Source organism: Molossus molossus, unplaced genomic scaffold, assembly GCF_014108415.1.
Source record: "Molossus molossus isolate mMolMol1 unplaced genomic scaffold, mMolMol1.p scaffold_m16_p_9, whole genome shotgun sequence".
Lineage (NCBI taxonomy): Eukaryota > Metazoa > Chordata > Mammalia > Chiroptera > Molossidae > Molossus > Molossus molossus.
In genome coordinates, this window is record NW_023425403.1 from 60572381 (window position 1) to 60597418 (window position 25038).

Sequence of the window (25038 nt, forward strand, 5' to 3'; positions counted from 1 at the left end):
AGAGAGAGAAACATCGATGTGAGAAAGACACATAGACCAGTCGCCTGCCACACGACCCCTATGGAGACCGGGGATTGAATCTGCAACCCTGACCGGGAATCCAACCCGCGACCCTTTGGTCCTTAGGCTGAAGCTCTAACCTGAGACAAACCAGCCAGGGCGATGTTTGAAATTTTAAAAGTATGCTCCTTTCAGTTCCTAGGATGCCAAGCTGCAAGCCCTTGCGAGTGTTTCCTAAGGAGTGCCTGAGTAAAAATGCCCAGCAGGCATCGGGAAGACGGCAGACATTCTACCTGTGCAGCAAGAGTCCTGGGTTACATCCTCAGCTGTTTCAGAAAAACACAGATGTACATGTGGTAGAGAAAGTTTCAAAAATGAACAAAACTGCACAAAAAAATTAGCAAATGTTTTAAAAGTGGAGTCAGTTTACTTTTGTTTTTTAACACAGAAGAACAGGTATTAAATAAACAGTCAGGATCAGTCTGTTGAAGAGCATTTGACAGAGAGACAGCATACTGAGGTGTATGTAACTACACAGGGACAGGAAAACAAGAGGTGGTGAAGCAGGCAGGGACTACTACCAGCAAAGTAAATGTTATCAAAGATGAAAAAGTATACTTAAGACAGTAAATCAAGTTGAATTAAGGAATCATAGTGGTCAGCAAATAAATTTAAGCTTATATTTACAAAGGAAAAAGGAAGATCTGAAAAATAATGAGTTAATTACTAGCAGCCTTAGCCACAACTCAGTGATTTTTATTGTTGTAACACTAACCTGGATTTCATTTTCTTCTCTATAAAAGGTGGGAGACAGCTAGATAAACTAAGATCTTTTATAGTCAGAATCACAAAAAGCTCACCCTATCATTCAAATAATCTATTGGTGTATATAGGCTGTCAGTCTTTAACAAAAAAAAGCAAGTTAGGAAAACCACTGTGTGCAAGTATCAACATCTAATCACAAAATGTTCAACATCAATTTTAAGTTATTCACCATAACAGTAGAAATTAGGACCTGATAAACAATAAAGTGTATCAAGATAAGCTTTTGCTGTTATACCAATGTGCTTCTTCCCAGCAACAGAATTAAGGGTTCTGTAATACATCCGTATTGTATACATAAGTCTGATTACTTTCCCAATGCACCTTTATTCATCTTTATAAGCAATTTAGCATTAAATGCAGCTAAAACTTACTTCTCACACTGAAAATCATTTTAAAAAGCAAACCCCATTACTCAATACAGAATAGTTTAATGATACCACAGAAAAAGGTTCAAATGTTCCCAGATCACTCTCACAGCCTCACCATTGCTGGCATGGCTTTCAGAATACTTGTATGATACCTGTGAATGAAGTTTTCTGTGGAGTTCTGAAAACAATGCAGCATCTGCTTCTCTTCTTTGTCGAATAACTATAAAGTTAGAAAAGAAAATAAGCATGTTAATCACATACACCAAAATTCATTTTTATGATACTATTTCACTTATAACAGACCACTCTGAAGTCGGAAAAGAATCCTGAGCTTAAGAATCAAAAGAACTAGACAATGAGTGACATTTCAGCTCTGTTAATACATATAATTTCTCTAACATTTGCAAAATATGGACAATTTTAGGCTGGAATCAAATAGTTTATGTAAAAATTAGCTAAAGTAACAGAAACGATAAGACCTTTTATTTTTTTTTTTTTTTTTTATCCTCACCCGAGGACATTTTTCCATTTTTTGTTCAGGTGGAGTGGGAGGGAGAGAGAGGAACAGAGAGAGAGAGAGAAACATCGATGTGAAAGGAACACATCGAGTGGCTGCCACCCGCACAACCGACCAGGGCCGGGGACAAACTGCAACCGAGGTACATGCCCTTAGCGGGAACCGAACCCGGGTCTCTCAGGACCGCTGAGCCAAACCGGCCAGGGCACGATAAGACCTTTTAGATTCTATCTACAAATATTAATAAACAGTCCAGTGAGGAAAAGTACCATCAGTTTAACTAGTTACTAATGGCTATCTGGAGTGAGAGATGTGAATGAAAATATCTTTGGAATCCTAAGTTCAAAGGGCAGTAACAAAAAAGTATACCATTCATAATAGTTTGACTTAAAATTACACATTCTAAGCATTTTTCTTAACATATACAGCAAAATTAAGTCAATTACTCTTTCAAAATAAATATCAAAACAGCGTATTAGCTCATTTTTCATCCACTAATTCATTCTATTAGTAAACGTCTTCAGATGCTTGCCACTACACTTAGAAATTTTCTGAAAGCCACACTTACAAATGAGAAGTCCACACTCTACTCTGTTCTAAGAAGGCTACACACAGGATATGGGTCCCTGAGGGAGGAAACCCCACTCATCCACATCTATAATACTGCACATACCATCTGTGCACAGGTATCTCTCAAAGAAACCCCATTACAGCCACGAGAAAAGGAACCACTTTTAAAAGCCATCTTAGAGCCTAGCTGGTGTGGATCAGTGGTTGAGCATCAACCCATACACCCAGAGGCTTGATTTCCAGTTCAGAGCACATGTCCAGGTTGTAGGCCCGATCCCCAGTGGGGGGCATGCAGGAGGCGGCCAACCAATGTTCTCTCTCATCGATGTTTCTATCTCTCTCTCCCTCTCCCTTCCGTTCTCTCTAAAAATCAATTAAAAAAATAAAAATAAACTAATCAAATTTCCAAAATGTTAAACTATAAAAACTATGTCTAAGAATTATTGAAAAATGATAATTCAATGGTCATCATTACATGAGAGGACCATCAATAACACTCTATGAACTATAGCTGGGCCACATCAATGCTGGGGACTCTGGAATGGGTAATAACAGGGGTACCCAACAGAAGCTGTGGACACCTGGTGGGAATGGGCAAAAGAGGTAAGCTGTGTCAATATACAGCAAGTCTTATTTCAAAACACAGAAGATACACAGGAAAAAGACTATATGATTACAGTTTTCTTCTTAAAAAAAGAAATCCCAAGATTTCCTTACCATATTCACTGCAACAATGTAGCTGCCAGTTCTTTAAATCTGAATTTCAAACTTTTTTTAGCTACTACGTGTATGTGTAATATGCTCACCAGGAGGCCTAGAAATGTAACTTTGTAAAGGGAATGGTCTGTTGATACAGTACCAATAGGTGAGGTTCTAACTAAATATCTAAAATATAAAATAATCTAAAATGGAAAAATAATCTAAATGTAATAATCATCAGGGTTCAAGAACAGAGTACAGTGTTCTTATATTGTTTTATATATAAGAAAGCAAAATAAGTTCTTATAAATTAATAGCAGGATAAATACTGCATTTTTTACGCTCTACTTTAAATAAGACATACATACTAAGTTAACACCAAGATCTGACTCATATCAGCAGAATCATCATTTCAGACTTGAATTATTCATCAAGCTCTAAACAAGTAAATGTACCCACAGCCTGATCCAGTTACTCACATGCCATAGTCTCAATTCTACCACCAGCTACCCCACCAGCCAGCTCAGTTACACGGCTCTGAAAAAGGACATCCACACAGACCACCAGCCAAATACAATTAGTAATGCAACAGCTGGGATGGAAAACTGTGCCATGAAGAACAGATCTCCTAGAAGGTATCATTACCAGTTTGCCAGCACACTTAGAAATAAGATTAAAGTTCTTATTTTATTGGGCAGTTTAACAGCAAGGCCCCAGTAGGAAGACAACTAACTGTCAAGGCAGCTGCTTTTCAGGTACTAGAGCTGGACTCATACAGCCCAGAAAATGAGGAGGAAGCAACTGGCCATCAGAGAAAAACAATTCTCCAGCCCGGACAAGAGCAATTTTCATACGTGGGTTCCTATGCTCAAAGCCTCCCTCCCTTAGATACTCTGAGGTACGGAGGGATGGCAAAGCTCCACCTTACATAGAATCCATTAGTAACCAGGTGCTAATAAATGAAAAGCTGTCTTCTCTAAGGTAATAATGTTTAAGACAGCTTTCATTATCATCTCAGAATTAAAATGTTCACAAAATAAGTTCTAAAGTACAGTAAGTTTGTATACTGACAATTAACAGAAGCAATATTTGACTCACTAAGAGTTGTTTATTGCCAAGATAGTGTGTTCTGTTATCTGGTCAAAAGGTGGATAACATTAAATACTGCAAATCACAAGATAAGCAGGAAATGATATTAAATCCTTTTACTTCCTCACACTTTTAAAGCAAATTATGTTGTTACAATAGTATTTAAACAATCCTCTTCCACTATGTTCTAACAAAAGACAGGACTGAACTGTCCTTATTTTTAACATAATTTTATACATACATATAAAACAGTACACTGGGAACTATATACAGAATGTGACAAAAGTAGGTTTACATTTGTTCATATGGAAAAATAAACTATAATAATACAAAAATAAACTGTGTTTTGCATACTCACAAGTAAAAACATATTTCTGCCTCACACTATATGATTGTGTGTGTGTGTATGTGTGTGTGTATACATGTACATATATGTGTGTAAGTATATATATAAGCTTTGACAAGTTTAAGAATCCAACACATGATAACATTTAGGAAAAAATACGTACGTTCTTTCTTGATTTTTTCAGCTACTAGAAATTCATCTCTTTCAACAGTTGGGGCAAAGTTGCTGCCAATAACTCGCACAGCATACTGGAACTGTTGAGCTACATCAGCTGAAAGGTAAATAAAAGAATGTAAATTATTTCCAATCACTTTTGATAAGCTGAAGCTTCCAGTTCAAGACAGTGGACTAGACACATGTATCTACCTTCCACCTTCCCAAGGTTTTAACTGAGAGGATAGAAAAGCTATTAAGAAATCAAAACAATACAATAAAAGACTTAAATGTGATTCATGAATCCATGAAAATCCTAGAAGAAACTGTAGGCAACAAAATTTCAGACATCATAGGCAGCAGAATTTTCACTGATACATCACCTTAGGCAACAGAAACAGGAGAAAATGAACACATGGGACTACATCAAACTCAAAAGCTTCTGCACAGCAAAAGATACAATCATCAAAATGGAAAGGCAACCCACTGTATGGGAGAGCATAACTGTCACTGATATATCAGATATATAGAGAGTGCTCATACAACTCCACAAAATGAAGACAAAGAACCCAATTAAAAAATGGGCAGAGGAACTAAATAGACACCTCTCCAAACAGGACATACAAATGGCTAAGAGACATATGAAGAAATGCTCAACATCACTAATCATCAGAGAGACGCAAATTAAAACAACAATGAGGTATCACCTCACACCTGTCAGAATGGCCATCATCAACAAATCATCAAACAACAAGTGTTAGCGAGGGTGTGGAGAAAAGGGGACTCTAGTACACTGCTGGTGGGAATGCAGACTGGTGCTGCCACTATGGAAAACAATATGGTGTTACCTCAAAAAATTAAAAATTGAACTTCCATTTGACCCAGTGATCCCACTTCTAGGAATATACCCTAAGAAGCCTGAAACACCAATAAGAAAGAATATATGTACCCCCATGTTTGTAGCAGCACTATTTACAATAGCTAAGATCTGGAAACAGCCCAAATGTCCATCAGTAGATGAATGGATAAAAAAGCTATGGTACATATACATATACATAATGGAGTACTATGCAGCTGTAAGAAAGAAAGATCTTTTATCCTTTGAGATGACATGGAGGGACCTGGAAAGTGTCATCCTAAGTGAAACAAGCCAAACAGAGAAAGACAAGTATCATATGATCTCACTTATTTATGGAATATAATGAACATAACAGTCTGAGGAATGGGGTAGTCCCAGAGACGTGGAAGTGGGGTACAGTCTGACAATACCCAGAAGAGGGGGTGGGGGGAGATAAACTACAGAACTTATAGGCATGTATGCATAAACAATGGACATGGACAACAAAGCTGGGGGCAGGGCAGGGAGGGAGGGGGTGGGGGGATCAGTGGGGGGGGAAAGGAGAAACATCTGTAACAAAAATAAATTCATTTAAAAAAAAGAAATCAAAACAAAATGAATGAATAAATAACTGAAATAACAGTTCTATAAAATAAGAAAGAGAGAGCAACAGGCCAGATAATCTGAAAAATCCTAAGAGATAGGAAATAAATTGGACTGATAATCACACAAAAAAGGATCAGGAAAAGTCACAGTGCAAAATGTGATGCATGAGAGAAGAAAGCCTGCTCAAAGAGAGTCCCTGAGATGCTCCAAAGTCCAACTCAACAAAAAACAAAAAACCAGAAGTGGGCCATGGAGCAATCAAAATGGGCAATTAATGTATAAACTGTGTCTGCTCTTCTAGATAAAGATGATGGCTTAAACCAGATGTTTGTATCCACTCCCTTCATAAAACCCACTGAATTGAGAACAAAGTTGTTTTTTTCATCCTCACCCGAGGACATTTTTGCATTTATCTTTAGATAGAGCAAGAAGGAGAGAGGGAGGAAGAGAGAGAGAGAAGCATCGATGTGAAAGAGACACATCGACTGTTTGCCACCCACACAACCCCAACCGGGGCTGGGGACAAACTGCAACCAAGGTACGTGCCCTTAGCGGGAAACAAACCCGGGTCTCTCTGGTCTGCAGGCCGATACTCTAACCACTGAGCCAAACCGGCCAGGGCTGCTTTGTTTTTTTAACCCTTATTCGAGGATATGATTTTAGAGAGGGGAAGGGGGAGAAAGGGAGAGAGTGAGAGAGAAAGAGGGAGAGAGAGGGAGAGAGAGAGACATCAATGTATGAGAGAAACAGCGATCAATTGCCTACTGTGTGTGCCCCTACGAGAGACTGAACCCGCAACCTAGGTATGTACCCTGATCAGAAATTGAACTGACAACCTTTCAGTACATGGAGCAACACTCCAACCAACTGAGCCTCACTAGACAGGGCCAAAGTTTGGGGAGTTTTTTAAGTCATAAATCAACAAGGCAAAAACAATGCAAAAGAGGAGTCAACAAAATGTGAGAAGCTGGAAAACAAATGGACTGGTGGTAACTGATTCAGGAGGACAGTGACACCTGAAGCTCCATGCCTGCTGGGGTAAGGGGGTTAGGGGAGACAAAGGCCAAGAAGAAACAGAGAAGCCCAGGGAGGCTCCAGAAGGGAACTCAATACATCAGAAGATGTGGATGAAGTAGGGCAGAAGGACAAGGACTGGCTACAGTATGGATATGAAAATCAGACTTCTGGGTCCTCTACCCCATCCCTACAACCAGATTGCCCTACCACCCAAGCAATCCAAAAAAGGTCTGGATGGAACACCAGGACAGCAAAGAATATGAAGTAAAAGTAGAGTACTGAACGTAAGGACCCAGCCCTTCCTCTCCCAGAGACTAGGAGTCAAAATTCCTACACCCAGGAATGCTAGCCAAAAGCAACACCCTCTCATCTTCTCACTAAAGCTCAACTGCCCTACTGTGTGCTGCCAAGTCCTACACCAAACAAAAACCAATTACAAAACTAAAGCCTCAGTCCCACAGGTTCTACTGTGAGAAGTGCCTTTCTTGGTAGTCAGAAAAATACGTGATCAGAAAGTGAGCCAGCATACAGACTTCAACAATACCACCACCCAACTAAACCTAAGTTACAGAACATTCCACCAATCAACAAAAGAATACATATTTTTTCAGATGCACATGGAACATTCCTCGGGCAGATTACATTTGGGGGCAGGGGGTCACAAAATAAGCCTTATTAAATACAAAATAACTGAAATTATCCAAAGTACATTTTCTATCAATAGAATTAAATTAAAAATCAGTAACAGAATGATATCTAAAAAATCCTCAAATATTTAAAAGTCAATTAACACACTACCACATAAAACACTGGCCAGAGAAAGTCTCAAAGGAAATTGGAAAATATCTCGAACTGAATGAAAATGAAAATACAACACATTAAAATGTGTGGGATAGCTGGGCCAGTGTGGCTCAAGGATTGGGTGTCGTCCCATGGACTGAGAGGTCCCGGTTCCATACCTGGGTTTCGGGCTCAAATCCCAGGTAGGGGGCGTGTGGGAGGCAGCCAAACACTGTTTCTCTGACATTGATGTTTCTACCTCTCTCTCCCTTCCTCTCTCTAAAAAACCAATAAAAACATATTTAAAAAGTAAATAAAATGTATGGGATACAGCTAAAGCAGTGTTTAGAGGAAACTTTATAGTATACAATGCTTTTATAAAAAAGGAAGATGGGTCTCTCAAATCAATAATATCAGCTTATACAATATAGTCTAGAAAAAGAAAAGCAAACTTAATTCAAAGCATCAGGAAATAATAAAATAAGAGCAAAAAGCAATTACATTTATAACAAAAATATTTTTTTAAAAATCAGTAAAACCAAAAATTGGTTATTTAAAAATTAATAGAATTGATAAACATAAATTTGTGAGCAAGAAAAGAAACAAATTTAGGAATGAAAGAACATTACCACTGATCCCAAAGAACATTTTTTTAAATAATAAAGGCTAAAAAATTGTTGTAGAGCCCTGGCCAGTTTGGCTCAGCAGTTAGAGCATAGGCCTGCAGTCAGGAGAGACCCAGGTTCGGTTCCTGCTAAGGGCACGTACCTCGGTTGCAGCTTATCCCCAGCCCTGGTTGGGTCGTGTGGGTGGCAACCACTCGACGTGTCCCTTTCATGTCGATGTTCTCTCTCTCTCTCTCCCTCCCACTCTATCTGAACAAAATATAAAAAAAAAAAAAAAAAAACTGTTGTAGATACTACTCCTTCTTGGAGGTGAATGAAACATAACACCCACTCTTTAATTGTAGGCTGCACAGTGGCTTCCTTCCCAAGAGTAGAGTATATAGAAAGGGAGTAAGCGTGCTGTGCAGTGCAGTAACCCAACAAATACCACCTCAGCCAGGTGATCAAGGTCAAGGTCCATGGTGATGACCCACCATGATAATGTGTACTACAGATATAATGTGATAAGAAGGGCACTTTACCTCTGAGATCTTCTGACTAAACACATATAACCCCAGTCTAATCATAAGAAAAACATCAGACAAATCCCAATTGAGACATTATAAAAAATACCTGACTTTTAATCCTCAAAGCTGTCAAGATCATAAAAAAGTAATAATAATTGTTAAAGTCTAAGAAACTGTCAGAGCCACAGGAGACCAAAGAGACATGAAAGATAAGGTAATATAACACCTTGGATGGACCCCTAAAATAGTAAAGGAGTATTAGGTAATAACTGAGGCAATCTGAATAAAGTATGAAGTTTAGTTAATATTAATGTATCGCATTGTAACAATTATACCATACTAATGTAAGATGCTTATAATAGGGGAAAGGTTGTGAGGTATACGGGAACTCTTTATTATTGTTGCAATTTTTCTATAATTCTAAAATTAAAAGTTTATTTAAAAAATATACTGACTCGCCCTGGCCGGTTTGGCTTAGCGGTTAGAGCGTCGGCCTGCGGTCTGGAGAGACAAGGGTTCGGTTCCCGCTAAGGGCATGTACCTCGGTTGCAGTTTGTCCCCGGCCCTGGTTGGTCGTGCGGGTGGCAGCCACTCGATGTGTTCCTTTCACATCGATGTTTCTCTCTCTCTGTTCCTCTCTCTCCCTCCCACTCTACCTGAACAAAAAATGGAAAAATGTCCTCGGGTGAGGATAAAAAAAAATATATATATATATATACTGACTCTAAAGTCCATCTTTCACAAGTCATGATTTTATTAGTCTGGAGTGGAACCAAGGTATCAATTTTTTTTTTTAAGTTCCAATTTAAAACCTTTACCTAAAAGTAAAAGAAACTTAAATGTTGTTTTTTTTTTAATGTTTTCTTTGGAAAACTCAAAAAAGAACCTCATCCTATACCATACAACATATACAAATTTAACTCAAACAGATGATAATAAGTGTAAAACATAAGACTACAACACTCTTAGGGGAGAAAATGGAAGAAATCTTTGTGACTCTGGGTTAGACAAACAGTTCTTACATAAGACACCAAAATCGTAATCCAGTAAAAAAATTATAATAAACATTATTCAAAATGTAAAACTTTTGCTCTGCAATGGACACTATAAAGAGATGAAAATACTGAGAAAATATTTGTAACATAGATATCCAACAAAGGAACTAAATCAAGATATACATAAAGAACTTTCAAACTCAATAAGGAGGGAAAATCCAATAAAACATAAGCAAAAGTTTTTAACAGACAATTCACCAAGAAGGTAAGTGGCAAAGAAACATATGGAAAGACACCTAATGCCATTCATCATTAAGGAAATACAAATTAAAAATAAAATAAAATAATAATACCCATCTATCAGAATGGCTGAAATTAAAAAATACTACTATGACCAAGTGCTGGTGAGGATTCAGGCAGAGCCCCTGGAGCTCTTTTACACTGAAATAAAACTGATACAGCTACTCTGAAACAGTTTAGCAGTTTCTTTCTAAGTTATACATACACTTACTATATGACCTGACGATCACACTTGTAGGTATTTATTCTAGAGAAATAAAAACCTATGGTGACATAAAAATCTTTACATATATTTTTATCGCAGTGTTATCCATAATTGCCAAAAATTGGAAATAACCAAATGCCCTTCAATGGGTGAATGAATAAATAAACTCTGGTATATTCATACAATGAAACGCCACTTTGCAATGAAAAGGAATGAACTACTGATATACACAACACCAAGAATGAATCTCAAATAGGCTAAGTAAAAAAAAGCCAGTCTCAAAAGACTGCATACTGCCCTGGCCGGTTTGGCTCAGCGGTTGGAGCGTCGGCCGGCGGTCCAGAGAGACCCGGGTTCAGTTCCCGCTAAGGGCATGTGCCTGGGTTGCAGTTTGTCCCCGGCCCTGGTTGGTCGTGCGGGTGGCAGTCACTCGATGTGTCCCTTCACATCGATGTTTCTCTCTCTCTCTCTCCCTTCCTCTCTCTCCCTCCCAGTCTATCTGAAAAAAAAATGAAAAAATGTCCTCGGGTGAGGATAAAAAAAAAAAAAAGACTGCATACTGTATGACTATATTTACATGATACTCTGGAAAAGGCAAAATATAGGGACAGAACAGATAATTGCTGCCAGAGGCAAAGTGGCAGTACAAAAGAAATAATTGTAAAGTTGTTTGTTTTTTTTTTAATAATACAAATTTCAAAACATAGGTGAGCAATTAAAGAGAAATTAAATGCAAGCTGGGAAATCAAACACAGACAATAATAGAATTCATGAACACAAGAATTCATGGCAAAATTTTTCCATAATTAGTCCTCAAATTGATGGATCACCAAGTGTTAATCCAGATAAACTTTTAAATCCCAAACTTAGACAAAATTTTGGAGAATAGTAAAGTTTATATACAGCAAAATTTCATAACATAAAAGATAAAGAGAAAATCAAAATCCTAAAAGCTGCCAGATAAAACTGCAAAGCAGTAAGAATCAGGTTAACATGACACTTCTCAATAGTAATGAAGAAATACCTTCAGAGTGGAGAGAGTTTGAAAACAACTTCAGACCAAAATGTCCATATATGATTGATAATTCAAGAGCATGGGGTTAGGAAAGAGAATGAAAATAGACATTTTTATGCTCTTAAGCAATTATTCATATCAGTAAATCCTATTGACTCTACTTCTAAAAGTATATCCTAAATATGATCATTCCACAGCTATTATTCAGTTGCAATAACTCCCCTAAGTAGCTGATCATGCTGCCTCTACATTTACCTCCTTAAGGTCAATTAACCACATGGCAGTCAAGAGTAATCTTTTAAGACATAAATAATAAATAATATCATAGTTCTACTCAAACCCTCCCATCAGACTCATAAAATCCAAACTCCTGCAGACAGTCTGCATGATGTGGTCCCTTGCTACTTCACCAATACTGTCTCCTGCCTCTCCCAGTCATGCCACACTTCACGGTCTTGCCATTCCTTGAGCACACCGTGTACACTTCCAGCTCAGAATCTTGACACAGTCTTTTCCCACATCTTCCCAGGACTTATTCCATTACTTCACTTGCTTCTCTATTTAAATGTCACCTTTTTAAATGCCTTCCCAGCTCCAGCAGACACAATTGCATACAAGCATGCACACATATGCAGAGTTTTTCTTATATCAACAGAATATGTTCAATGCTTGGTGAATGCATACATGGGAAGGGAGCACAAAGAAATAATCTAAAATGTTTCTGTGGAGTCATAGGATTAGGGGTAGTTTTTATTTTCTTCCTTATACCTCCACACTTAAAATGTTCTACACTGAATATATGTTAATTTTATAAATATTAAAAGTATCATTGAAAATTATTCATTTAAAAGAACTGCTTGTCATCCGGCCAGTGTGGTTCAGTGGTTGAGCGTCAACCCATGCACCAAGAGATTGCCTGTTCGATTTCCGGTCAGGACACATGCCCAAGTTATGGGCCTGATCCCCAGTGTGGGGCATGACGTAAGTGGCCAATCGATGTTCTGTCTCATCAATGTTTCTATCTCTCTCTCCCTCTCATTTCCTCTCTCAGTAAAATCAATAAAGAAAAAAAATTTTTTTTTTAATTTTTTTAAATAAAAGCACTGCTTGTATAACTGTTCTAGTTAAAAATATTTTAGAGTACCATGATCCTGAATTCTACAAAAAATAATTCATTAATGACATATTCAAATACATCAAACAAAAATCCACACTCCAGAAGTTTCATAAACCATCTGTAACAAAACTAATTAATAAAAAAAAGTTTCATAAACCAATGAATTTTTTTTTACGAAAAATTCAAAACTCCTCAATAGCAGAAATACTCTCCTCTTCCTCTGTCTCTACATTTTCCCTTCACCTTTGGTATATATATTATATCATATCCACCTCTTCATTCACACTTCAATTTCCCTACCTGCCTGCCAACCAAATTTCTGGTCTGACTTTCTTGTTGATTATAAAATATATGAAAAAGCCATCTGCTGAATATATGTACCCCTATGTTCGTAGCAGCACTATTTACAATAGCTAAGATCTGGAAACAGCCCAAGTGTCCATCAGTAGACGAATGGATAAAAAAGCTGTGGTACATATACACAATGGAGTACTACGCAGCTATAAGAAAGATCTCTTATCCTTTGAGACTACATGGAGGGACCTGGAAAGTATCATCCTAAGTGAAACAAGCCAAACAGAGAAAGACAAGTATCATATGATCTCACTTATCTGTGGAATATAATGAACATAACAGTCTGAGGAATGGAGTAGTCCCAGAGATGTGGAAGTGGAGTACGGACTGACAATCCCCAGAAGAGGGGGTGGTGGGGGAGAGATAAACCACAGAACTTATATGCATGTATGCATGAACAGTGGACATGGAAAACAAACTGGGGGCAGGACAGGGAGGGAGGGGGAGGGGGAGGGGGGAATCAGTGGGGGAAAAAGGAGAAACATCTGTAACAAAAATTAATTAATAAAAAAAAATTAAATTAAAAAAAAATAAATAAATAAATAAATAAAAGAAAAAGCCATCTGCTATTTCTTAAACCAAATCTACCTATCCTATGTTTCAAAGTAGACACACAAAATCTGAAGCATTAAAGAAATTAGCAGGGGCTATTGTTCTTTGTTTAGTGACCCTGCCATCAAAGATTAAAATGTGAAATATCAATGTCAGCTACAAATTTCTAGTTAATACTACTAAAATATTGCTCAGCTTTTAAGTATAACTATACTCAATCAGTAATTCAATGAATAATTTCTAAGCACCTACTATGCCAAACACCACAGCCCCCAAGAACACAAGAAAATAGTGGTCAACAAGGCAGCCTTAGTGAGAATACAAAAAAAAAAGTTGACAAATAAATACACAAGGAAATTAGATTGTGATAAGAGCTACAAAGAAAATAAGCCGGACACCATGGTGGCAAATTACAGGAAAGACTTCATGAAATAGGTTGGTTAGGGGAGGCTTCTCTAAGGAAATGAACTTGAAGATAGGTAGGGGCCTGCCTTGTGAAAAGCCAAAGTAACAGGTGAAAAAAACACAACAGTGAAAGTCACAGGGCTACTTAGAACACTGTTCCTCAAAGGATGCCAATGCCATTGGATTCTAAAATCCAAACCATAAAAGCCAGCCATTTCAACAAGAGTTCCAGATAAGGAGGTCCAGACTGTAGCTCTTTGATGATCTGGCTTAATCCAAGAATAAAAATTAGAGTACTGAATGTTTAGGCCACAAAGTAGCAAAGGAATGTATTATACTGTCACCTCCAATCTGCTCTGGGAACATGTGAGAGGTGGACCATTATCAGGAGCCGGGAAAGGTAGACAGGTAATACTCTGCCAAGCCTCTGAAAATATTTCTTTAAGAACTGGACACCAGCCCTGGCCGGTTTGGCTCAGCGGTTAGAGCGTCGGCCTGTGGTCCAGAGAGACCCGGGTTCGGTTCCCGCTAAGGGCATGTGCCTCGGTTGCAGTTTGTCCCCAGCCCTGGTTGGGTCATGCAGGTGGCAGCCACACGATGTGTCCCTTTCATGTTGATGTTTCTCTCTCTCTCCTTCCTGCTCTATCTGAACAAAAAATGGAAAAATGTCTTCAGGTGAGGATAAAAAAAAAAAGAACTGGACACCAGTGAAGTGAAGGATACACTGTGTGACAAGTACCAGAGAGCAGATGTTGTGCTGCTGACACAAAACAAGCTGGTGACGGCAAAGAGAGGCCATCCCACCAGCAGGGTTATGTCTTTCCCACCTCCATTCAGCACAAAGAGAAATAAACAGTCAGATTCTACACAGAAGAGTAGGAATTAATTAATTAAAGGTAACAGGCTCTAGAATCAGAAACCTGGGTTCCATCTTGGCCCTACAATTCACTAGCTGTGTGACTGAAAGCAAACTACTTAATCTCCCCGTCTCAGTTTCCTCATCAATAAAACGGGGTTAACAGTAATTATTCCGACCTCCCAGATCATTTGAGAATTAAATACACTATCTCACAGTGTAAGTACAGTGTCTGGCATATAGTTAGTACTCAATAAATGTTATTTTTATTATTAAACTGAAAACATTGCTTAAATGCATGCTGTCTACCATAGCCATGAAAATCACAATGCAATAAAGCACCCATTGTTTTTAACTTTAAGCAAGATAATTTGGTCTTCATCCTAGAGAACAAATTAAGTCTCAACAGATCTGATTAGATTTGTTGTGTAGAATGAACCACTGGATGCAGAGTAGAAAAGGAACTAAAGGAGTTGCAAAACCAGGGCAAGATATGCAAAGGAACTGCAGGATCTCAGTCCCAAATGTGAAGGCTACAAAGAACATTTAGATATGGCCCAAGAGTCTGTAAATGAAAGACAGTTGCCTTTTGCATCCTACATAAAAGAAGACATCTGAACTTGATACACAAAAATAAGCACAGCTCAAGTGAATACAAAAACTCTACAGTTGTATGCTTTCTAGGGATTCAGAAAGTGATGGGGGGGGGGGCTGAATTGTTTGGTAAGACATTAACTTTCTGCCATCCTGCATCTTCTCTCTGTACATGATGCTGTTTTTCTAAAGGACACAACAAAGGGACAGTGAGTTGTGGTAGCAAGCCTCTAAACCACAAACGCTCTGTCCAGCAATTCCTAAAACAGCAATTCCCAACTCCAGACACAGATCAAATTGACTGTGTGTTTAATGTTTCAGACTCCAAGCTCTAACAGAGATCTAGACTAGAGGATCATAAACTCTGGAGATGAGATCCACAATATTAATTTTTTTTTTTTTTTTTTATCCTCACCCGAGGACATTTTTCCATTTTTTGTTCAGGTAGAGTAGGAGGGAGAGAGAGGAACAGAGAGAGAGAGAGAGAAACATCGATGTGAAAGGAACACATCGAGTGGCTGCCACCCGCACAACCGACCAGGGCCAGGGACAAACCGCAACCGAGGTACGCGCCCTTAGCGGGAACCGAACCCGGGTCTCTCAGGACCGCAGGCCGACGCTCTAACCGCTGAACCAAACCAGCCAGGGCCACAATATTAATTTTGAATAAGAACCACATTTACTGAATTCAAAACCCAAAGGCGTAACATCAGATAGACTAAAATAGTCTTCCTCCCTCAACTATCTAGTCACCCTTGACACAAGCAATGTTACCAATTTCTGTGTAACCACAGATGATTCTGATGCACAGCTCTAGTTGGCAAGCAATGCTCTAACACAAAAAATAAAAAACACTGCTCTAGATTTGTGGTCCTCAAACTTTTTGGTCCCAGGGCCCATTGACACTCTTAAGATTAAGGATCCTTGAAAGTTTGTGTTTATTTATACGAGTTATATCTATCAATATGTACTGTACTGAAAATTTAAACCAAGTCCATTTTTAAACATTAAGGCATTTAAAAATAATAATAAGCCCATTAAGTACAACTTTCAAAATAAGCCTAAAACTTTGAATTTCAATATACACAATAGATATTTAGTGAACACTTTAACATTTATTTAATATAACTTGTGATATATAGAGAGAGTACATTGACTTTCCCAAGCATATAATGAAAAGAAGACCATATTTTATTTGGAACTTTATTAACAGCTCTTCACCATTTTGGAAAATCATAAAACCAACAGCAACACCACTTGTAGTCAATGAATCACCAAGACACCATTTCCTTATCTGTCTGCACTGTGGCTCACATACACTCAGAGGTGTTACAGATTAGGGCAATCATCTCACTTCAATATGTAGTGTACAGTAGTCATACCTAAGCACTTATGTTGAAATACTTATCTTTAAAAAACTCGTTTTTCTCGTAGCTAGAAAGAGGATTACAAAGTATGAAAAGGAGTATTGCCTCTGATGGAGTTGAAACACTATAACATCAAGCACATTGTTTCCAAAAACAGAAATAATAACTATCCAAAGACATAATAGTAAGTAAAATGTGCTCTGGGAGGGGGGCAGGGATTGGAGAGAGAATTTTCCTGTAAGTGGTTGGCAGTATGTGTTTGAAGCAAGCTCACAGTTGTTATAAGCTGGAAACAGTAGGAAATAATGGTTATACAACTTTATAAAAATGTCAAGCACCACTATAGGTAGGTGCTTTGTTCCTGAAGGTCCCTTGAAACCAACTGTAAAAAAATTCTTTTTAGCTTGGCAGGGGGCAGGATAGAGAGGAGGGTGTCTGCAGGGCGGTGGGGAGGAGAAACATCTGGAACAAAAATAAATTTAATATAAATTTTTTTAAATACTCTGAAAATTTGACTCACATAAAATTTACATTAAAAGTAACAAATGTTGCCCAGCCAGTGTGGCCCAGTGGCTGAGCATTGACCCATGCACCAAGAGGTCACCGGTTCAATTCCCAATCAGGAAACATGCCCAGGTTGTGGGCCAACTCCCCAGTAGGGGCATGCAGGAGGTGGCCAATCCATGTTCTCTCTCACTGATGTTTCTATCTCTCTCTCATTGATGTTCTTATCTCTCTCTCCCTCTCCCTCTCCCTCCCTTTCTCTCTAAAAATCAGTGAAGGGGAAAAAAATTTTTTAAGTAACAAGTGTCTATTATGTCTCAATTTCATAGTATTAAAAAAGGAATGTATTACAAAAACGTATGCCAATTGTAATATGTCATTAGAAAATTAATCAAATGTTCTAGTTATCAGATAAAATATACACTAATGAAAAGAAAAAAATTTAAATGTCAAAATTGTAAAGGCAGCAATTAATATTGTTACTTTGCTAAGGTAGACAAATTAAAATAAAACAAAGTAAGCTATTAAATACTTATAAATGCTTTATTAATATTAATAGCATTATTTGGAATTATGAATATGATTGTTTGGCAACCCTAGCTATCCAGAACAAGCAAGTAGAGCAACATCTTTAATAGATTTTATGTTTTATTCAGAGAGGATCCCCTTAGAATCTCATAGGAAGCCTATTTATTCTTAACTTAGACACAATTCTAAATGGAGATGCAGCACTTTACTAAAGATGTGTTTCAGGCCTAGTCGGTTTAGCTCAGTGGTTAGAGCATCAGCCCGAGGACCAATGAGTCATGGGTTCAATTCCGGTCAGGGGCACGTACCTCGGTTACAGTTTGTCCCCGGCCCTGGTCCGGTCCTGAGGGAGGCAACCAGTCGATGTGGTTCTATCACATTGATGTTTCTCTCTGTCTCTCTCCCTCCCTTCCTCCCTCCCACTCTATCTAATGATAAATAGAAAAATATCCTCGGGTGAGGAATAAAAAAAAAATAATAGTGTTTCAACCTCCTTGAAGGGATGAAACTAAGTTAACCAAAAAACATCTCAAATTTTTTTTTTAACTGAGAAATATCATGCTACCTCATGAGTGGCCTTCAAAGTCCAGTTGTGATCATGGGAATGTGTGGTTTATCCTTGGAAGACAATTCAAGATCCACTGGTATAATGAAAATACTCATGTTAAAGTGAGTAAGTCATAACCAACAATCTTAGCTCTCTGGTTTCTTCCATGATTAGGAACACCAAGTTAGACAAGCAACTCAGAGGACTAGAGATTTACATACAGAAAAGCCAAAGACAATTGCAGTAGACCACACCACATCACAAGGCCATTGTACCCTCTACCCAGAATCATCCTCAAATGTCCACAGGGCCCTCCCTCACTCCATTAAGGTCTATGTTTAAGCATCTCCTCAAAGGTTTTCCCTCACCATTTCCCTCAATATCCCTTTACCCTACTTTATATACATATATATATATTTACACACACACACACACATACACTTATATACACATATACACACACATATATATATATATTTGTGGTACATGCCCCTAGCAGGAACTGAACCCAGGACTCTCTGGTCCGCAGGTCGACGCTCAAGAGCTGAGCCAAACTGGCCAGGACTACCCTACTTTATTTTTATCACAGCATTTATCACTAATTAACATTATACATCTATCTACTTTATCAAGTCTCCACTAGAATGTGAGAGGAAAAACTTGTCTGTGTAACTCTGCATCACCAGCACCAAGTAGAGTGCCTGAGGGTGGAGATGCCCAAAGAGTTACTGACAGAGTGAAGAGTCACCTAATGTAGCAAGAGCTGTGTGAAACCGGTGTCATTTAATACTGGCAAAAAAAAAAAAAATTCATCTTTTGCCCCTAAGAGTATCAGAGAATATCAAAATATGTACACCAATTGTCATGAATCATGAAAGGTCAAAATAAAGCCCTAGTATTTTCTAATGTAATTTGGTTTAAAGTCTTCTCTCAAAAACCGCACAATTTCTTTTCCACATTAAGATGCTTAAGGAATAAGCAACCCAGTAGCTACAATTACCGAGAAAATTCCTTACTGGTGCATCCTTACTCCCTCCCGCCAAAGCAAATATCAAGATACAGCACACTGTGCCACGTTTTACAGGACCATGACCACAGAATGGCTTTACATACTGTACAGAATTGGGTTTGAGTAGCAGCATTTGCTATGTGAACTCTCCAGAAATAGCTTTACATTAAATCCAACTCTCAGCCCATTATAGTAGGAAAATATGGCAGGTAAAAAGGTCGTAAGCACCCACGTTGCATTATTCTCAAATCCGCTATGCTTTCCTAAGGGAAAATGATGTGGCTCGCCACCACCTGACATCCCCCTCCGCGGCGTCACTCGGCGCTGTCACGCACGTGTGACTGCGGCCCAGCCCACGGCTCTCCCCACCCAAATAAACGCGGACGCTGCCCTGTCCTGTGACTTTACAAAGGTGGACACGTTCTCGAACTGACGTCTTTGCAGGCTTCACTCTCGGGATCAGAGCTCGAGGGAACGGTGACTCAGCCCACCCCAAGCCCTGCCCTCCTTTCCTTCCCCCCGGGGGACCCCAGCCCTCCCCACCCTCCGCCCGGGAGGCTGCAGCACCCCACCAGCCGGCCGCGCCCTCGCGGAACCGCTACCGCCGGCCTGCGGAGCTGGGGCCCGCCCTGCCCCGGCCCCGCCAGTCCCTTGGGCGCCTCTGAGCTGCCCTCGCAGGGAGTGGCCTCCAGGACGCGCCTTGGACCCCGAGCCGCCCGGCCAGCCCCGCTACCTTCGCTCTTGCCCAGAATCCGGCAGCACAAGTTCTGCAGCAGGACGTTCGGCGACTTCTGGTCGGGAGTCGCCATCCTCACCCGAGACTGCCCACGGGGGCCCCGCGGAGCCGCCGGCCCGAGCCCGCCCGCCCCGAGCCCGGCGCGCTCAGGAGGCCCCGCCGCGCCCCGGTGCCTGTGCCCGCCACGCGCCCCAAGGCTCCCGGCCTCCCCCAAAGTCTAAGGCCCCACGGAAACCGCCGGCGACAAGGGCGCCATTTTAACGGAACCCGCCGAAACCGCGGGCCCTTCCCACAATGCCCCACTTCTTCCGGGCGTTCGGAGCTTTCCCGCGCGCTGGTCTTAGGGTTCCCCGTGCGGTCGCCGCGCGTTCCCCCGGCCTCCTCCGCCAGGCCCGCAAAGTTCCGGCACGCACCGCCCCAGCTGCTGGCCGTGCGCGGGCTCCCAGTGCGCAGACTGCCCGGTAAATCCCGGCCTCAGGACGGCTGCTGACTTACTGTGATAAGTGCCTGGTGCCCAGTAGCTATTTGGAAGTCATTGGGTCGAGTCACACTTTTGGTGGAAGAAGTCGTTAAGGGAAGGCAGGATTTTATGATTTTAACATTTGGTTGAGCACGGACATTATCCTGGTACATTATCTAGCTTTTCACTAGAGCAGTGTGTGGTGTCTCATCATCCCCTCGCTCCATACCTCACTGTCCTAATCCCAGGTAACCAGTCATTGGAGACAGGAAGATGAAGAGAGTGGAAAGGCCCGAAGAGAAAAGGATAAATAAACAGGCAATTGCAAGTCCTTTTAAAAACAGTTATAGACGCTTAAACGTGAGTGCAAGAAAAGCCACGGGCACTGAGAACTGCCCAATCTGGGAACAAATGACTCAATCCACAAATCAGCTGATCAAGGTGTGGGTTCCTGGAAACACACTTATCCCACTTGGGACCAACCTACATTTCCAGTGAATTAGGGATTAAAATTTTTTAAATGTATTTCTCTGCATGGCCTGAACAATAACAAGAAAAAAAAAAAAAAAAGGTCACTTTCCAACAACCAAGTGAGCTTAGGAGAGAAAACTCTAGCCCTCCCTTTCCAGGGTGAGAGAAGAATAGCAAATCTTACAAACCCTGAGGCATCCTGCTGGAACTCAGGGATGTTAGATGGTACCTTAAAGAGAATCTATCGAAGAGTCAAGACCCTAAAAACTTCTACCTTTTAGATAGAAGAATTTAAATACCTGTCTTCTACCACTTGAAGTCTAGAAGTAGGAAAACCATAACATTCACAAGACAAAGGCCAAAAGCATCTCTGAGTGAGGTCATCGGAAGGCCAGGACTTAATATCAAAAGAAGAACTGCAGTTTCAGATACTAGCGGGTATTCATAGCTCTCCTCCTTCCCAGCCCTCCTGCTATACTTGCCTGGGCTTCTCAAGTAACCGAGCCCCAGTAGCAGTCAAGACAGTAACATCAGAATGTGACAGTGAGAGGCTCATCAAGGAAAGGAGAGTACAGAATACATGGCACAGGATAGTGGACATTGTGCAGGTGTGTCCTTCTCCATTTCCGTCACTGAAACTTACCTGAATGTGCCTCTGCTTTTCCCTTCTAAAGATGGAAATAAAATAAAGTGCAATATAGTGGGCATGTAACAGGGTGTAGAGAAGGACTTGTCCAAGAATTGGCAACTAGGACACAAAACTAAGGACATTACATTTTAAGAACACAGAAAATGGGAGGCAGCCACTGCCTTGGGTTTTATTAGGAAGCAGCCACCTGGCATTGCTAATTCTCCAACCATCACTCTCATTGCTGAAAGTCCCTCTGCAGCTGATCAGTTGACCATGAAAAGGAGGGTATTCTGGAGGTCATAAGACTATTTTAGGGACATCTAGATCTACCTGCCAGAAGATCGTATAGAGGTGAGAACCACTGTGTGGATCACTCAAGAAAAGTCATACATGCACTCCATAAGAGAGTTGGCCTTGAATGCCTCCCACAAAGATGGCATTGATGGCCACTCAGAGTTAATCAGAAAGTGGAGACTACTGAAAGAGGATATGATCATGTACCAAGTTAGTTGAAAGATTTTTAACCCTTGTCCCTAATCCCTTCATCCTGACTCAAATGAAGAGAATTAAAATTAGTAATGGGAGGAATAGAAGGGAAATTATGTCTCCTACTTGGGGAACAGTAACTAGCAAAATAAAATAGAATAAAAAACTTTTAATGCATAACCCTGTAAGATTAGACTGCTGAAAAATAGGCCATATATGCTAAGTATAGGAAGCAACTATGAACTAGTGTTCTGCATTTTTTGCCCCAATAAACAATACTTCCCAGAGTTCTCACCTTTTTGTAATCCCCTCCCCCTTGGCTCTGGGCAGATCCTCTGACTTACCTTCCCTAGTGAGATGTAGTGGAAGAACTGCTATGTCAATTCCCAGCCTCAGCCTTCAGAAGACCTGGGAGGTTCCTTTTTGGCACTCTTGGGAATATTGAACGACCATGTTAAAAGTCCAGCTATCCCAGAGGGAAGATCATGGGTAGAGGCTATATGGAGAGGAAAAGATCCTGGGATCCCATGAAATGAGAGAAAAGGCCCCAGCTATCCCAACATCCTAGCTAAGTCCAGTCTACTGCAGACCCTCTGGCTGAATCCAGCCACACTAGTGACTATCTATAAATCAAGCAGAACTGCCCACTGCGTTTAGCCCAGCTTTCAGAATTGTTAGCCAATAAAGTGTTTGCTGCCATCAGTCCTTAAATTTAGGGATGGTTTATTACACAACAGATTACTACAAATTATCTTTGTCTGGTGGGGTTCAAGAGTGGCTTCATGGAGGACATGCCCATAATTTGCCTATTTGCTCTCAGATCCGTTCCCTACTGTTCCCTGATCTGCTCTGTATCCTAGCATACACCATAATGAAAGTTCCCTGAATAACTGGTTCAATCAATGGGAGTCACTGGTAGAAAATTGAAGGTCAGAGGGAGACAACCAAAGTTATCCCTCTATGGCATTTTACCTCTCACTTTGTCTATGACAGTAGCTGAGTCTCCTCCTTGACAACATCTTCTATTGGTTACCCCTTCTTTGGTTCCAACCTCCTCTGTACAATTCTCATCACAGATCTGATTCCCATAGACAGGTTTTAGAGTATGGTCAATTCTTTCTGCTGTCTCATCAGCCCTATGAAAAGTAACCACTTTCTGTACTTGACAGTCTCTGAGTTGCTCACCACCTGCTTCAACAACCCATGTAATTGATTCCCTGTATTAAATTCCCTGTGTTAGAGTCATTTCTGTTCTGCAGATTGATTCCAGTTATACTTGCCAAGGGGAGTGATCCCAGGGAAGAGATCCTCAGATAGGATTCCCAGATTGGGTCGGTCACATGTCTGCACTTATATACATTGGGATCTTTTTGAAAGTGGAATCCATGGCATGTTGGAACACCACAATGGCTCATATTATCATGTGTGGCTGCATGGAAGAAAGCACTGGCAGATAGCAAGACTTTGAGGAATTAAGTAGCTGCTGTAGGCAGATGTTTTGGCAGTAATAATGACTACAGAGACTATTGGGTGAGATGAACTGTACTGGAGTACATTCAGAAAGCTCCAGTCTTTACATTTTTAGCTCAAGGTACAGCCATAGAACCAGAGAACTTCTATAGCAGCCCTAAAATAAATCGCTTATTCTTGTACCTGCAAAGTAGTCAGAACTGAGGACTAGACTCTAAACTTAATGGTAAGCAATGATGAGAGTTGAACATACAGTCCTGCCAAAAAGCCTTTTATGTTAAGGGTGGGTCATTAATTGAAGTGGGACCCTGAGATTTGGAATGGAGACATTTGGATAAAACATGAAACTCCAAGTCACTTGAACCAGCTTAAACAGAGCACAAAACTCTCCTCTGTATGCCGAGATTGGCCTTTCCTTGATCTCCTGAAACCATTAGACTGGTTATTCTCCTCAGCAAATAAATTAAAGTAGAATTCTAAAGGATTAAAATAATCTAAAAGAAGGCATAAAGGATAGACAGAGAAAACAAAATTCAAAGAGGCCAACAAATCAAACTTTTTTTTTTGTACATGCCCCTAGAGGGAACCAAACCCGGGACTCTCTGGTCCACAGGCCAACACTGCAACTGCTGAGCCAAACCGGCCAGGGCAGAAAACAAACATTTTAAATGGTAAAAAGTATTTAGTTAGTACTAACTGTACTTAGTTACTATGACTAAATACAGTCATACTAACAAATACAACAAATGTTAGTGGATGGAACTTTCTAATTCAAAAGCAAAGATTGTTGAATAAGCTTAAGAAAAAGCAGAACCGCCCTGGCTGGTTTGGCTCAGCAGTAGAGCGTCGGCCTACGGTCCGGAGAGACCGGGGTTCGGTTCCCGCTAAGGGCATGTATCTCGGTTGCAGTTTGTCCCCGGCCCTGGTTGGTCGTGCAGGTGGCAGCCACTCGATGTGTCCCTTTCAGGTCGATGTTTCTCTCTCTCTCTCTCTCTTCCTCTCTCTCCCTCCTACTCTATCTGTGCAAAAAGAAAAAGAAAAAGCAGAACCTATTTACAGGTTATATATAAGTCATGTTAATATAAAGACATAACTAAGTTGGAAGTAAATGGTTGAAGAAAAGATACACTCACCATAAAAACAGTGAGTGTAAAGAGTCTGGAGTTGCTACATTAGCATTAGATAGAACAGATTCAAGAGAAGGAATATTACCAAAGATAAAATACATTTCATAGTGATAAAAAGGTCACTTCATTAGGAAGGCACAACAATATCAAATGTGTGTGTGTGTGTCTATTGCAGAGCTTCCAAGCACAAGGAGCTAGAGGGGCTTCTAGATGTAAAGATATAAGCATCTCCTCTCCGGCAGAAAAAGAGAGAGAGAGAGACAGAGAGAGAGAGAGAGAGAGAGAGAGAGAGAGAGGAAGGAAGGAAGGGAGGGGGGAGGGAGGGAGGGAGGACTGGACAAAATTGTCAAAATGAGCCAAGTCAGGGCA

The 25038-nt window shown here is 40.2% G+C and overlaps 1 protein-coding gene across 3 annotated transcripts in view; it reads right to left on the reverse strand.

The window, feature by feature from the left end:
• Window positions 1–20123, reverse strand: part of TUBGCP3 (tubulin gamma complex associated protein 3) — a 92852-nt gene extending 72729 nt beyond the window's left edge. For all 3 annotated transcript variants that reach the window (XM_036249855.1, XM_036249857.1, XM_036249856.1), the window contains exons 1-3: window positions 20022–20123; window positions 4578–4685; window positions 1346–1413 (exon numbers count right to left, since the gene is read on the reverse strand). In XM_036249855.1, the coding sequence (XP_036105748.1) occupies window positions 1346–1413; window positions 4578–4685; window positions 20022–20097 (252 nt within the window). In that variant the 5' untranslated portion in view covers window positions 20098–20123. The remainder of the gene's footprint in view (window positions 1–1345; window positions 1414–4577; window positions 4686–20021) is intronic.
• Between the last annotated feature and the right edge of the window lie 4915 nt (window positions 20124–25038).